This window comes from Prionailurus bengalensis, chromosome E4 (genome assembly GCF_016509475.1).
Source record: "Prionailurus bengalensis isolate Pbe53 chromosome E4, Fcat_Pben_1.1_paternal_pri, whole genome shotgun sequence".
NCBI classification, from domain to species: Eukaryota; Metazoa; Chordata; class Mammalia; order Carnivora; family Felidae; genus Prionailurus; species Prionailurus bengalensis.
In genome coordinates, this window is record NC_057360.1 from 68,972,950 (window position 1) to 68,986,842 (window position 13,893).

Sequence of the window (13,893 nt, forward strand, 5' to 3'; positions counted from 1 at the left end):
CCTTAGAGACACTCTTGTCCAGTGAGAACCACACACGTGGGTTAAAAACAGTGGCAAGGCTTGCTGGAAAATTCAAATGCAAAGGGCAAAGGCCAAGAAGGAAAGGGGGGAGCCAAGGCGTGCTGGAAACATCTACAGCACAAAGGATAGGAGGAAAAGAAGAAAGACCCTCCCTCCCCCTTCTCTCTGGAAACAGCTGAAAGTTCACTCTGTCCAAAACAGCACAAATAAACGAATAAATACTTCCTCTCTCTTATGGCCCCCTCCTGCCACATCACTGAGTCTACCAGCAAACACATCACTGTTCAGAACAGGATGCCATACTACCCTGTAGTACAAACTAGCAGAGGTAGGATGAGCCCTCTCGCAATCAGGGTGGGGAATAAACAGATTTTCATCCAGCCCTTGAGGTCTTTTCCCCTCCACCCAAACTGGTGGAGGGATCAAAGGCAGTCAACTATTTTCCTTCTACAGTTCTAGAGCCGCAGTGCCACAACACAGATCCCAAAAAATACTTTGACAATGACAGTGGCTCCTTCTAAAGAACTGGATCATTCAAAGTGCCAGACAATCCTAAAGTCATTTTGGTTTTGAGAATACATTATTTTTAGAAGCACTGTTCACGTTCCTAATTATATCTACCTTAGCTCAGAAAAGCAACAGCAGAAAAGCTGGATTTATCTAAAAGCACTCAGAATTATGGGGGAGAAGCATGATGGGAAACCAGCCTGCGTGCAGACACTGGCTAGGTGGATAACCCCCAAAGTTATATCCAGCCACCTTCTGTGTGTATGTTCTCCCATTTTGTACCTAAACCAACATGTTTTTCAAATCTAAACTATGAATTCCACGTAACTGCCTGCCCACCCTCTAGTATCTGATAAAGGGCAGTGAGGCAGTGACCAACTTAGAAGCAGGGAAATGGCCAGCGAAGAGCCAGACCCTGCTAATGCACTCATCCCACCCCAGGACAACCACTGGGTTTAATGCATTAGGTCTTACAAACAAAACAGTTCGGCAATCATGTCTCAGTTCTGGGTCTCACACTCCTAAGCAGGTCTCTACCCAAGTAGCAGTGCAAAGGGATACACGATTAACCCTGGGTTGTCAGGACAAGGCAAGAGGAACAAGGGAGATGGGGGGAGTAGCTGGCAGTCTAGAATCCCCATTCAGGTCCACAGCATCACCTCAGTGTACCCCCTTTCTCAGCACCCTTGTGTGGTTCCTATCTAGTCCTGTTCTGTATGTATGTATGTATGTATGTATGTATGCTTTTTAAGGTTTTATTTTTAAGTCATCTCTACACCCAACGTGGGGCTCCAACTCACAACCCTGAGATCGAGAGTCTCATCCTCCACTGTCTGAGCCAGCCAGGCGCCCCAATCTGGTTCTGAAGGACAGTCCCCTAAGTCCCATTCACCCCCTCACTGCCCTGCTGCAGTTGATGGTATCCAACTAAACGTTACTCACTAGTCCCTAGGTCTTCGCTCATTCTAAATGCCCAGTTAACATCACCGTCAACCGACTGTGTCTACATGAAGCGTTACCTAACAGGAGGCTCCAAAGCCTGCTGCAAACTCCTATCAGCCCCCCAGACACCTACACACACACACACACACACACACACACACACACACACACACACACTTCTCAACCCAATATATGACCTAAATCCAAAGCAGGGTAAACATTAAGACTAGCTGTGGTCTGTGCGTGGAAAGGAATGTCAAAAATAAACTCGGTAGATCAGGACGGTGTTTCCCTCCCTCATCAACACCCCCCCCTCCCATTTTCATCCTAGTGACTGCTGTTGCTATGACTACCTGCTCAGGAAGTTGGCCCACGCTCCTTCCTTCAGGAGCAGGAAGTCTGGAGCAGTGGCTGTGCTGCCTCAGAAAAGCCCTGAAGGCCTCCTCCCCGACCCCCCGACCCGCATCCGCTCCAGTACCCCTCCTCAACCCAATGTCTTAACTCCCTTCCCCACCCCCACACCTACCTCCTCTAACTCATCCTTGGCATCCAAACTGGTTGAAAGTAGCAGCCTCCCCCCTCCTGGGGCTCCTGCTCCCGCTCCTCCTCCACCTCCCGCTGCTCCCGAAGCAGCAGCTGCTGCTGCCCCCTTTCCCTTCGGTATCTCCATGGCTGCTGCCAGGAGACGGGAAGAGGCCAGGGGGTGGACGGGTGGGAAGTCCTAGAGATGAGGAACTCTGGGTTGCCAGGACCTGGGGGCAAGAGGGGGGAGTGGGGCAGGGGAGGGAAGGGTCCCTGTCCTGTCCACCCCGCCCTCCTCTCCCAAAGGCCGCTCCTGCGGAGGAGGCGAAGGCGGACGGCCCTCTAGATCCTGTCTCTGCAGTGGCAGTGCTGGGGAAAGGCCGCCAGCTCCTGAGTATGCCGGGGTAGGGGTCTGCACCTACGGAAAGGGAGGGGAGGCTTCCGCCCCTGAAGTGGAAGGGGAGCCCTTTCTGACTTCCGACCCTAAGAGAAACAGGGCAAACCCTCAGTTCCTGCCTCAGGAGGTGGGGGAAAGCGGACTCCTGCCCCTGAAGTAGGGGTAGGAAACCTTCCTGGCTGGTGCCCCAAGGGTTGGGGAGCGAGGCTTCTTGGGATCCGGCCCCCAGGGGTGAGGGTGAGGCAGTGCGCGCTATAGGTGGACACGGAGGACCAGCTTCACCCCACACCACACAGAGGCGGCCATGGTGGAAGGGCGGGGGGCGGGGAGGCTGAGGGCGGCGGCGGCGGCGCGGCGGCGGGGAGGGATCGCGGAGGCCGGAAGTGAGGGGCAGCGGTCCAGGCCTCGGCCAATCGCGGCTTCCGCGGTGGCGCAGGGTCTCACAGGAGCTGGTCGACGACGGCCGGTCCGGCTGCCAATGGCAACGAGACCGGCATGATGGACAACCAGAGCGACCAATCGCATTCCACGTTTCGCTCGTGGAGGGGGCGGGGGGCGGACGAGACGACTTCCCGGAGGTGGGTGGGCGAGAGAGGCGAGGCGATCAGGAAGGGAGGCTGCGCCTGCGCGCGCTGGCGGGCGTGCCCTGACGCGCTTGCGCGAAGCCAGCCTCCTTCTGGAGCGTAGGTGGGTGCGGGGGCCTGGCCGCCGTTCCCGCGGAGTCTGCGAAACCCGAGGTCTGGGCGCGAGCAGACGGAGCGGGGCGCTCACCCCGTAAGCAGTGCCAGAGCAAACGTTGTCAGCGGGCGCGGAGCCAGCTCCCACGGCTGAGTTGGCATCGCACAAGCTGCAAGCGTCTGCGCTCACGAGTGCCGTCGTCCCCCAGAGACTGCAGGAAAAGCGCGGGTTCGGTATTAGTCGTCCAGCACTGGCTCCGCAAACGTGGCTGACGGACGGGATCGGCTTCGTGTCCGTCCTGAAGTCGTGCGTGGTCTGGATCCCCGGGGGCGCACCTGTGCTTCCTGGTTCCGTCCTGCGTCCCAGCAGCCTTTCCCGTTTCCCCAAGAGCGCTTTAGGGGTGCCTTCCCGATCCACACGGGAAAACCCATACTCTGCTGGTCATGCTCTCTGTACAGTGTAGACAGGGTTATCTTTGAGAGGAGATTACTTTTTAAAAATTCTTTATTTTGAGAGCATCGTTCTGGGGCTCAGCATCATGACCCTGAGATGATGACCTGTGATGAGATCAAGAGTCTAAGGCTTAACTGAGTGAGCCACCCAGGTGCCCCAACTTTTTAAACTGAAAAGCATTGTGCACATGTTATTGATGTGGGAGATAGGCAGAAGGAAATGGCAGAATTAAATTTCCTCATAGCCTGAGGCCCAGTGACCACTACTTGAGGCAGGCAAAGTAAAGTTTCTCCAGGAACTCCCTCCAGTCTTAATTTTAATGCTTTGCTAGAGGGAAAACAGCCTTAGCTTGACAATAGCTAGGCCTCCAGTGTCCTGGGAGTCTTTAGCATATGGAAGTCTCTTTGGAAACTTCCCATTTGACTTCACCTCCCCCAAATCCGCAGTATAGAAGCAGTCACTCCTTACAACCCCAGTGCAGCTCTTCCTGCCCACCTGTCCTGTTCCTGTGTGCTTTAATAAAATTACCTTTTCGCACCAAAGATGTCTTTAATTCTTTCTTGGCATTTGACTCCGTACCCCACCATCACCCCAAAACTTCATCAGTTATCACTGCAGGGGATCCTATTTATTTCCATACTTGTTAGGGCTTAACATTTTAACTCTAAATACACTTGGCATTGAAATGATGTGGGTCATCCCTTCAGTTGGCTCTCGTGGATTCCTTTACTGTATACATTAACTATAAGACCTCGGGCAAGTTATTTTGACTTCCTGTAAATTATCCTACCTGTAAAATATAGAAGAAGCAGACTGGCTTATCTCTGAATACTCTTCCAGCTCAGGAAATCTAGTTCTATTTGCCTACGCTTTGGATTCCTTCTAGGTGCAAAGCACTGCATTAGCCACTGAAGAAGTCATTATAATAATGTTACTATGGGTCACTGTGTTACGGAACCAGGCTGGAACTCTGGTGGAAAAACCAGGCAGCACTCGAGATCTTGGTGGATTGGAGATTTAGTTAACACCGGTGGGCTCAGAGGAGACCGTTTCTCCAAAGATCTGAGCCCTGAATGAAGGGGGAAGGGTAATTTACAGTTGTCACCTTCCACATCTGCGGTGGGTTTTCGCACTCAGCAAACAGGGCAAGAAGAACCGGGAAGAGGGGTCTCTAAGCCAGAGACCAGAGCCTGTTTTAGTCCCGTTGGCCATCTTATGGTGTAAAACTTTATTCATTTTCCCAACAACTGAAAACGTGGAGATTTATTAGGCGAAGAAAGAAAAGTTAGTTTTAAAACACTATGTTCATGGGGTGCCTGGGTGGCTCGGTTAAGTGACCGACTTTGGCTCAGGACATGATCTCAGCAAGTAAATGTAGTGCTTCTTTAAAAGCACCTTACCGGGGCGCCTGGGTGGCTCAGTTGGTTGAGCGGCCGACTTCGGCTCAGGTCATGATCTCGCGGTCCGTGAGTTTGAGCCCCGAGTCGGGCTTTGTGCTGACAGCTCAGAGCCTGGAGCCCGTTTCAGATTCTGTGTCTCCCTCTCTCTCTGACCCTCCCCTGTTCATGCTCTGTCTCTCTCTGTCTCAAAAATAAAATAAAACGTTACAAAAAATTAAAAAAAAAAATAAAAGCACCTTACCAAAAAAATAAATAAATAAAAATAAAAGCACCTTACGTAGGGATGCCTGGCTGGCTTGGTCAGAAGAGTGTGAGACTCTTGATCTCTGGGTTTTGAGTTCCAGCCATATATGTTGGGTGTAGAGATTACTTAAAATCAGAGTCTTTAAAAAAAAAAAAATACCTTCCTTAAAAAGTATTTTGGAATCTTTGAGCTCACCGAGTAGTCACCATGAGCAAAGCTCACCCTCTGGAGTTGAAAACATTTATAGGCAATAAATTATTGAAATTAGTTGGTGGCAGCATGTCCAAGGAATATTGTAGGGGTTTGATTTCTTTGTGAATCTTGTGAGAGATGAATGTGTGGAGATGCCAACTAGGGGGCAACAGAACAATACTGGAATGGTGGTAATTTGAGGACACAGTATCATCATGTTAGAAGCCTTGGAACAAGTATAAACAGTGGGTGTTCACCAGAAGAAATGAACTGCTTCCACAAGTCCCCTCTCTCCATAGAACCTGTTTCACTACAATATAAAAATCAGTCATGTGCATTTTCATATTGAACTTTTTTGTTAAATAAACTTTTGTAATAGTCAAAAATATGTATTTTGGGGCGCCTGGCTGGCTCAGCTGGTGGAATATACAATTCTTGATCTCAGGGTCCTAAACTCAAGCCCACGTTGGATGGAGAGATGACTTAAAAATAAAATCTAGGGTGCCTGGGTGGCTCAGTTGGTTGAGTGTCTGACTCTTCATTTTGGCTCAGGTCATGGTTGATGAGGGACCATAGGCAAGCTGAGGGCCAAGCACAGCTGGCACACCTACCCCCTCCCCTCCCCACTCCCCCATGGTGGGATATGTGTGATGTTCCTTAGGCACTCCCAGCTGCCCCAGAACAAAGGAAAGGAAAGAGAACAAGTGGCTAACTGATAGAGATCACAGTCACACAGACGTGTCTCCATCAGTTTACAAATGTCTTAGTAAATTACAGGAAAAAGGCAATCCCATCAATGGCCTAAAGTCCAGGAACTCCCTACTGTCTTAATGTTAATGCTTTCCTATAGGGAAAAACAACCTTAGTTTGACAATAGCAAGGCCTCCAGTATTCTGTGAGCCTTTAGCACATGAACATCCCTTTGGAAACCTCCCTTTTGACTTTATCCCTCCCTCTCCCCCAACTCCATAAAATGGTCACCCCACACACTTAGAGTGCAGTTCTTTCTGCCCACGGGTCCTGTTCCCGTGCTTTAATAAAATCACTTTTTTGCATCAGAGACGTCCTCAAGAATTCTTTCTTGGCTGTCAGATCCAAACCCTACAAACCATTCCACATCACCCCCAAACCTTATCAATGATCTTACGGCTCCTGAGTTCAGTTTGTGAGTTCGAGCCCCACAACACGCTCTGTGCTGCTGGAGTTTTAAAGTTTTTTTTTTTTTAACTTAAACAAAAAGTCACATGCTCTACTGACTGAGCCAGCCAGGGCCCCTTTGCTTTTTTTTTTTTTTTTTTTTAATGTTTTATTTTATATTTGAGAGAGAGCAGGGGAGGAGCTGAGAGCAGGAGACAGAATCCCAAGCAGGCTCCAGGCTCTGAGCTGTCAGCACAGAGCCCAACGTGGTGCTCAAACCCCCGAAACGTGAGATCATGACCTGAGCCTAGGCCAGTGGCTTAATTGACTGAGCCACCCAGGTGTCCCTGATTTTTGCTTTTAAAAATTAATATATTAATTTTTATTAATATAATTAAAAAAAAAAACCCGACTGGGTGGCTCAGTTGGTTAAGCGTCCGACTTCGTCTCAGGTCGTGATCTCATGGTTTGTGAGTTTGAGCCCCTCATCAGGCTCTGTGCTGACAGCTCAGAGCCTGGAGCCTGCTTCAGATTCTGTCTCCCTCTCTCTCTCTGCCCCTTCCCCACTCGCACTCTATCTCTCTCTCAAAAATAAACATTAAAAAAAGTTTTTTAAAAAATTAATATATTCTGGACAATTTTTCCAAATAAAAACATGGAGATCTACTTCATTCTATTTAATGGCATCATAAAAATCTTCTTCTCATCTCTAAAGAACTCTTAGTTCTTCCCTGATCTTGTCCCCACCTAGTTGATTTCCAGAACAAAGGACTTTCCACCTGTCAAAATCCACTCTGCCTAGAAGGCAATTGATGCTACAGATACTCAGTTTGTTTTTTGTTTTTTGTTTTTTGGTGGGGGGGGTAGCGGGTTGAGGGGGGCTAAACTTACCATTAATAAGAATCAAATAATTAAGCCTTAGATCCATAAAAACGATAAAAGACTCATAAGGCTGCAGAAAGTTCCTCCTTCGATGAAGAAACAACCCCATGTCCCGTGATCCTGAGCATGTTTGGGGTTGTGTCAATGGAGGAATTTCCCTACCTCAGGCAGGATGAAGACTTCAAGAAAGGACTAGAGTGAGGGTGCCTGGCTGGCTCAGTCAGAGGAGCATGAGACTCTTGATCTGTGGGTTGTGAGTTTGAGCCCCATGTGGGGTGTAGGGATTACTTAAAAAAAGGGAGGAGGGACTAGGGTGAAGACAGGAAGGCATGCTTGTGAAATCACAGAAATCATAAAACTGAGACTACTGACTAATGGACTAGATTAACAGGCTGCATTGAAAAAGTTCTTGCTGAGATAAAGGGATAAACTAAATATGATGAAGTTTTGGAATGGTGATGGGGTTCCGAGCCCATGGCCAAGAAAGATTTCATTAACGCGGTGGGGGTGGGCGATGCGGTAGGCAGGAAGAGCAGCTCTAGGGGTATAAAGAATGGCTGGTTATATACCATGGACTTGGAGGAGGTAAAGTCAAAAGGGAGGTTTCCAAAGGGATGTTCATGTGCTAAAGAAGGCTCAAAGAATACTAGAGGCCTTGCTATTGTCAAACTAAGGTTGCTTTTCCCCCTAGCAAAGCATTAACATGAAGACAGCAGGGGGTTCCTGGAGAAACACTCTGCTTGCCTCAAGTATCTGTCAAGGCACTGCAGGTTATGAGGAAATTCAATTTCACCTGCCATTTCCTTCTGCCTTTGTTCCCCCCATCACTATGGAGGGAGGGTGATGTTGGGGCTCCTGGAAACTGAGTCTGTAGGTTTCTGGAGATTAGGTTATTGATGATTGCCATTTTCTTGTAATTTACTAAGATATTTGTAAACTGGTGGAGACTATCAGTTTAACCATTTGTTTTCTGTTCTTTCCTTTGTCCTCAGGCAGCCAGGAGAGCCTGAGGAATGTCATACATGTCCCACAGAGGCTGTTGAGGGGGAGGGGCGGTAATGCTAGCTTGTGCTTGGCCCTCAGCTTGCCTTATGGTCCCTCACCATATATAACAACAAGATATTTAATAATGATAAATGTGCTTATTTTTATGTCTAGGCATTATCTAGAAAGTATTTAAAGCAAACAGGGATGGGGTGCCTGGCTGGATCAGCCCTTAGAATATGCAACTCTTGATCTTGGGTCCTTGAGTTTGAACCCCACATTGGGGAAAGAGTTTACTTTAAAAAAAAAAGCTGGGGTGCCAGGGGGGGCTCAGTTGGTTGAGTGTTGGACTCTTGATTTCCATTCAGGTCATGATCCCAGGGCTTAGAATTCAGCCCTGTGTTGACTCTGTGCTGAGCCTGGAGGCTGCTTAAGATTCTCTCTCTCTTGGGGCACCTGGGTGGCTCAGTCGGTTAAGCGTCTGACTTCGGCTCAGGTCATGATCTCACGGTCCGTGAGTTCGAGCCCCGCGTCGGGCTCTGTGCTGACAGCTCAGAGCCTGGAGCCCATTTCAGACTCTGTGTCTCCCTCTCTCTCTGCCCCTCCCCTGTTCATACTCTGTCTCTCTCTGTCTCAAAAATAAAATAAAACGTTAAAAAAATTTAAAAAAAAGATTCTCTCTCTCCCCCTCTGCTCCTCTTCCTCACTGTTTCTCTAAAATAATAATAGTAATAATAATAAGCAAACAGGGATAAATATGAATTCCTGAAATTAAATTTTTAAAAATTTTAAATTTTATTTACTTATTTTGAGAGAGAGAGAGTGAGGGAGGGACAGAGAAGAAGAGAGAGAATCCCAGTGCAGAGCCCAAGTCAGTTCTCGATCTCACAAACCATGAGACCATGACCCAAGTCAAAACCAAGAGTCAGACGCTTAACCAACTGAGCCACCCGGGCACCCCCTGAAATTAATTTTTAAAAATTTGTGAAGTTGATGGGCAATGATTTCTTTTTTTTTCTTTTTTTAACATTTATTCATTTTTGAGAGACAGAGACAGAGCATGAGTAGGGGAGGGGCAGAGAGAGAGGAAGACCCAGAATCCAAAGCAGGCTCTAGGCTCTGTGCTGTCAGCAGAGCCCTACGCAGGGCTCGAACTCACGAACCGGGAGATCATGACCTGAGCTGAAGTCGGACGCTTAACCGACTGAGCCACCCAGGTGCCCCTATGGGCAATGATTTCTTAAATAGACACAAAATCATAATGGAATGATAGAATTGACTTCATTAAAATTAAGAATTATCCATTAAAAGACCATTGAGAGTAAAAAACAAGCCATGGACTAGGAGAAAATATTCGTAATGCGTATATCTGACAAAGGACAATGCATATATCAGAAAATAAATGTGTATCTAGGTTAGATATAGATACGTAAAAGACAACTCATTTGAAAAAATGGACAAAAGACTTGAAGTGGCATTTCACAGAAGATGACATCCACGTAGTTAATAAACATGAAAAGGTTGCCAACATTATCAATTATTAGGGTAATTAAAACTACAATGAGATAGTGGAAATTCTAGAGCAATTAGAAAAGAAAGTGAAATAAAAGGCATCCAAATCTGAAAAGAAGTAACATTAACTTTATTCATAGGTGACATGATCCTATATACAGAAAACCCCAAAGAATCTACAAGAAAACTCCTAGAGCTAGTAAGTTAATTCAACAAAGTTGTAGGGTACAAGATCAACACAAAACCCTGCTATGTTTCTGTACACCAGCAATGAACATATGAAAAGGAGATTAGGAAGGCAATTCTGGAATTTCTGGGTTGGTTCACATGTGGAGATTTGGTGGGAGAGTGGCCGGTCTGAAAAGCTGCATGCTCTTTCCCCATACCTAGCCCTATGTAACTCTTCCATCTGACTGTTCCTAAGTTACACCCTTTTAGAATCAACCAGTGCTCTCAGTTTGTGGGTTCGAGTCCTGTGTCAGGCCCTGTGCTGACAGCTCAGAGCCTAGAGCCTGCTTCGGATTCTGTGTCTCCCTCTCTCTCTTCTCTTCCCCCACTCATGATCTGTTTCTCTCTCTTTCAAAAATGAATAAACATTAAAAAAAAAGTAGCTGTGGAATTAGAATGAGAAAAAAAAAGGTGATTCCATTTATAATATCATCTGAAAGAATAAAATACCTAGGAATAAATGTAAATGAGGTGAAAGACCTATACACTGAAAACTACAACTTACTGCTGAATGAAATTAAAGAGGACCTGAACAAAGGAAAGACATCCATGTTCATGGACAGGAAGACTTAATATAGTTAAGATTCCAGTAAAATGAAAAGTGAGCAGTCCACAGATTTAATGCAGTCCCAGTCAAAATTCCAACACCCTTGGGCACCTGGCTGGCTCAGTGGGAAGAGCCTAGGACCCTTGATCCCAGGGTGATGAGTTCTAGCCCCATGTTGGGGGTAGATGTTACTAAAAATAAACATAGTCCCAGGCTTCCCCCCAGCAGACAACAGCACCTCTGTCTCACTTTTTCTTATTTTCCCCTTCCTTTGTTTCCTTCCCCCCACCCCCCCCAACTATTTCCCCTTGGAGGTGATTCCCTGGGAAGGGGCAGTGCCTCTCAGCCCTACCTCCCAGTCACTCCCTGCAGCCTCATGTCAGGGGCCTCATGGAACTGATTTGCTGACTCACCCATCCAGCAAACCCCTGCATCCAGCTGGGTTGCCAGGCACACACCCTCCCGGCCTGGATCCCCCTCTGCTCCCTCTTCAGTCTGTCCAGTCCCCTTCCTGCACCATGTGCTGAAGACCGTGGGGTGCTAAAGGCCCTGGACTACCCCAGGTCACCACTATGAGGCCAATAGCTGGGCAGCGGGGGTGGGGAGCGGAGGGAGGAAGAGGGACGAGGGGAAGGCAGAGGAGGTAGCCCCATCAAACTGGGAGGTAGGCAGATCCAAAGGATATCGTGAAGTCTGCAGGGCCATTAGAAAACCAGAGATTGTCAAAAGAAAGCAAGAAAGAAAACCGGAAATTGTCGCTCCTGCTGGAAAAGGCAACATCTAGGGAAGTCCAGGTGTAGAAAGTGAGCGTGCCAAAGAAAATGCCTGCAGTTCAGAATGATTCTTTTCTTTATTTTTTAAAGTTTTTTAATTTATTTTGAGAGAGAGAGAGAGCAGGGGAGGGCAGAGAGAGAGGGAGAGAGAGAGAAAATCCCAAGCAGGCTCCAAGCCACTAGTGCAGAGCTTGACGCAGAGCTGGAACCCACAAACCGGTGAGATCATGACCTGAGAGGAAATCGAGAGTCAGAAGCTCACCCGACTGAGCCCCCAGGTGCCCGGACGCTTGGCTGTCCTTAACACCAAGTCCTTCACTATATGACCCGCGACCAGCTTCCACAATTGTGCGTGCTTGCTCTGGCCATGGTTAGTTTGCAAATGGGAAAGCTTTTTCCTGCCTGACTTCCTCTTACAGCTGAACTGCTTCGGAAAGCACAGATGGATGGCTCCCAGTTGACCCACTGATTTAAGTCTAGCATGCCCTGGAGCACACCCTGGTGACCTGGGTCAAAGGAGTGTTTGGGGTACATCCCCCTCTGTCCCAGGCTCGGGTTTAGGTTTCCCCAAGGACAACAGCAAACCGGAAGTGCCAGCCAGAGGACCAGCAGCCTCTACCATCAGCTCCCAGCTGTCAGGGGCACAAGCATATCTCTGCTAAATGTACAGTAGAGGAAATGGAAGGGGGTGACTTTTTTTTTTTTTTTAAGAGTGCAGGAGGGCAGGGCACCTGGGTGGCTCAGTCAGTTGAGTGTCCAGCTTAGGCTCAGGTCATGATCTCACAGTTGAGTTCAAGCCCCACATCGGGCTTGCTGTTATCAGCCCAGAGGCCACTTTGGCTCCTCTGTCTGCCCTGCCCTTCCCCCACTTGCATGCGAGCTCTCTCCCTTTCTCAAAAATAAATAAACATTTAAAAAAAAGATGAAGTCAGGGGCGCCTGGGTGGCTCAGTCGGTTAAGCGACCGACTTCAGCTCAGGTCATGATCTCGCAGTTGGTGAGTTCAAGTCCCACGTCGGGCTCTGTGCTGACAGCTCAGAGCCTGGAGTCTGCTTCGGATTCTGTGTTTCCCACTCTCTCTACCCCTCCCCTGCTCACGCCCTGTGTCTCTCTATCTCTTAATAATAAATAAACGTTTAAAAAAAGTTTAAAAAATTTTTTTTAATGTTTATTTATTTTTGAGACAGAGAGAGAGAGAGCATGAAGGGGGGAGGGTCAGAGAGAGACGGAGACACAGAATCGGAAACAGGCTCCAGGCTCTGAGCTGTCAGCACAGAGCCCGATGCGGGGCTCGAACTCACAGACTGCGAGATCATGACCTGAGCCAAAGTCGGTCGCCCAACTGACTGAGCCACCCAGGCGCCCCCAAAAAAAGTTTTAAAAAAGACGAAGTCAGACGCTCAACTGACCGAGCCACCCAGGCGCCCCAATAAATTAACATTTCAAAAAAAATTTGTTTTAAAAGGAAGACTTTCAGGAAACTTAAATGCACATACTAAGTGAAAGAAGCCATCTGAAAAGGCTACATAGTGTGTGATTCCAACTTTATGACACTCTGGCAAAGGCAAACCTGGAGAGAATATCAGTGATCGCTAGGGGCTGGGAAACAGGGTGGAGGTAGGAACAGGCAGAACCCAGGATTTTCAGAGCAGTAACGACCGTATGATGTCATAATGATAGACACATGTCATTTTATGTTTGTCCAAGCCCACGGAAGGCACAACGGCAAGAGGGAACCACCATGTGAACGACGGACGCTGTGTGGTTGCGGTGTGCCACTTCAGGATTGTCAGCTGTAATGAACGTACCGCTCTGGGGAGGCCGTTCGTAATGGGGGAGGCCGTGCAAGTGTGGGGGCAGAGGGCGTGTGGGAATCTCTGCGCCTTCCCCTTCCTCTCAATTTTGCTGGGAACCTTCAATTGCTCTAAAAAAAAAAAGTTGTCTTTTTTTAAAAGTTTATTTATTTATTCTGGGAGAGAGAGAGAGAGAGAGAGAGAGAGAGAGCGAGCATGAGTAGGAGAGGGGCAGAGAGAGAAAGAGAGAGAGAATCGTAAGCAGGCCCGATGCTGACAGCACAGAGCCAGACGTGGGGCTTGATCTCACAACCGTGAGATCATGATCTGAGCTCAAATCAAGAGTTGGATACTCAACTGACTGAACCACCCAGGCGCCCTATCCTTTAAACAATGTTTTAAGACTTTTTTTTTTAAATGTTTATTTATTTTTGAGACCGAGAGAGACAGAGCATGAACGGGGGAGGGTCAGAGAGAGAGGGAGACACAGAATCCGAAGCAGGCTCCAGGCTCTGAGCTGTCAGCACAGAGCCCACGCGGGGCTCGAACTCACGGACTGTGAGATCGTGACCTGAGCTGAAGTTGGACACTTAACCGACGGAGCCACCCAGGCACCCCATGACTTTTTTTTTTTTTTTAGGGGCACCTGGGTGGTTCAGTCAGTTAAGCATCTGACTCTTGA

The 13,893-nt window shown here is 48.0% G+C and overlaps 1 protein-coding gene and 1 pseudogene across 2 annotated transcripts in view; one reads left to right on the forward strand and one right to left on the reverse strand.

Annotated features, from left to right (window-relative positions):
• Positions 1 to 2,826, reverse strand: part of INTS3 (integrator complex subunit 3) — a 45,640-nt gene extending 42,814 nt beyond the window's left edge. Inside the window, exon 1 of one of the 2 annotated variants that reach the window (XM_043568692.1) lies at positions 1,997 to 2,781. In XM_043568692.1, coding sequence (XP_043424627.1) covers positions 1,997 to 2,140 — 144 coding nt within the window. In that variant the 5' untranslated portion in view covers positions 2,141 to 2,781. Of the gene's footprint in view, positions 1 to 1,996 lie in introns of both variants that reach the window. The other variant, XM_043568691.1, reaches the window with a different exon arrangement.
• Positions 2,827 to 5,291: 2,465 nt separating this feature from the next.
• On the forward strand, positions 5,292 to 5,598 carry LOC122476326 (annotated as a pseudogene).
• Positions 5,599 to 13,893: the final 8,295 nt, after the last annotated feature.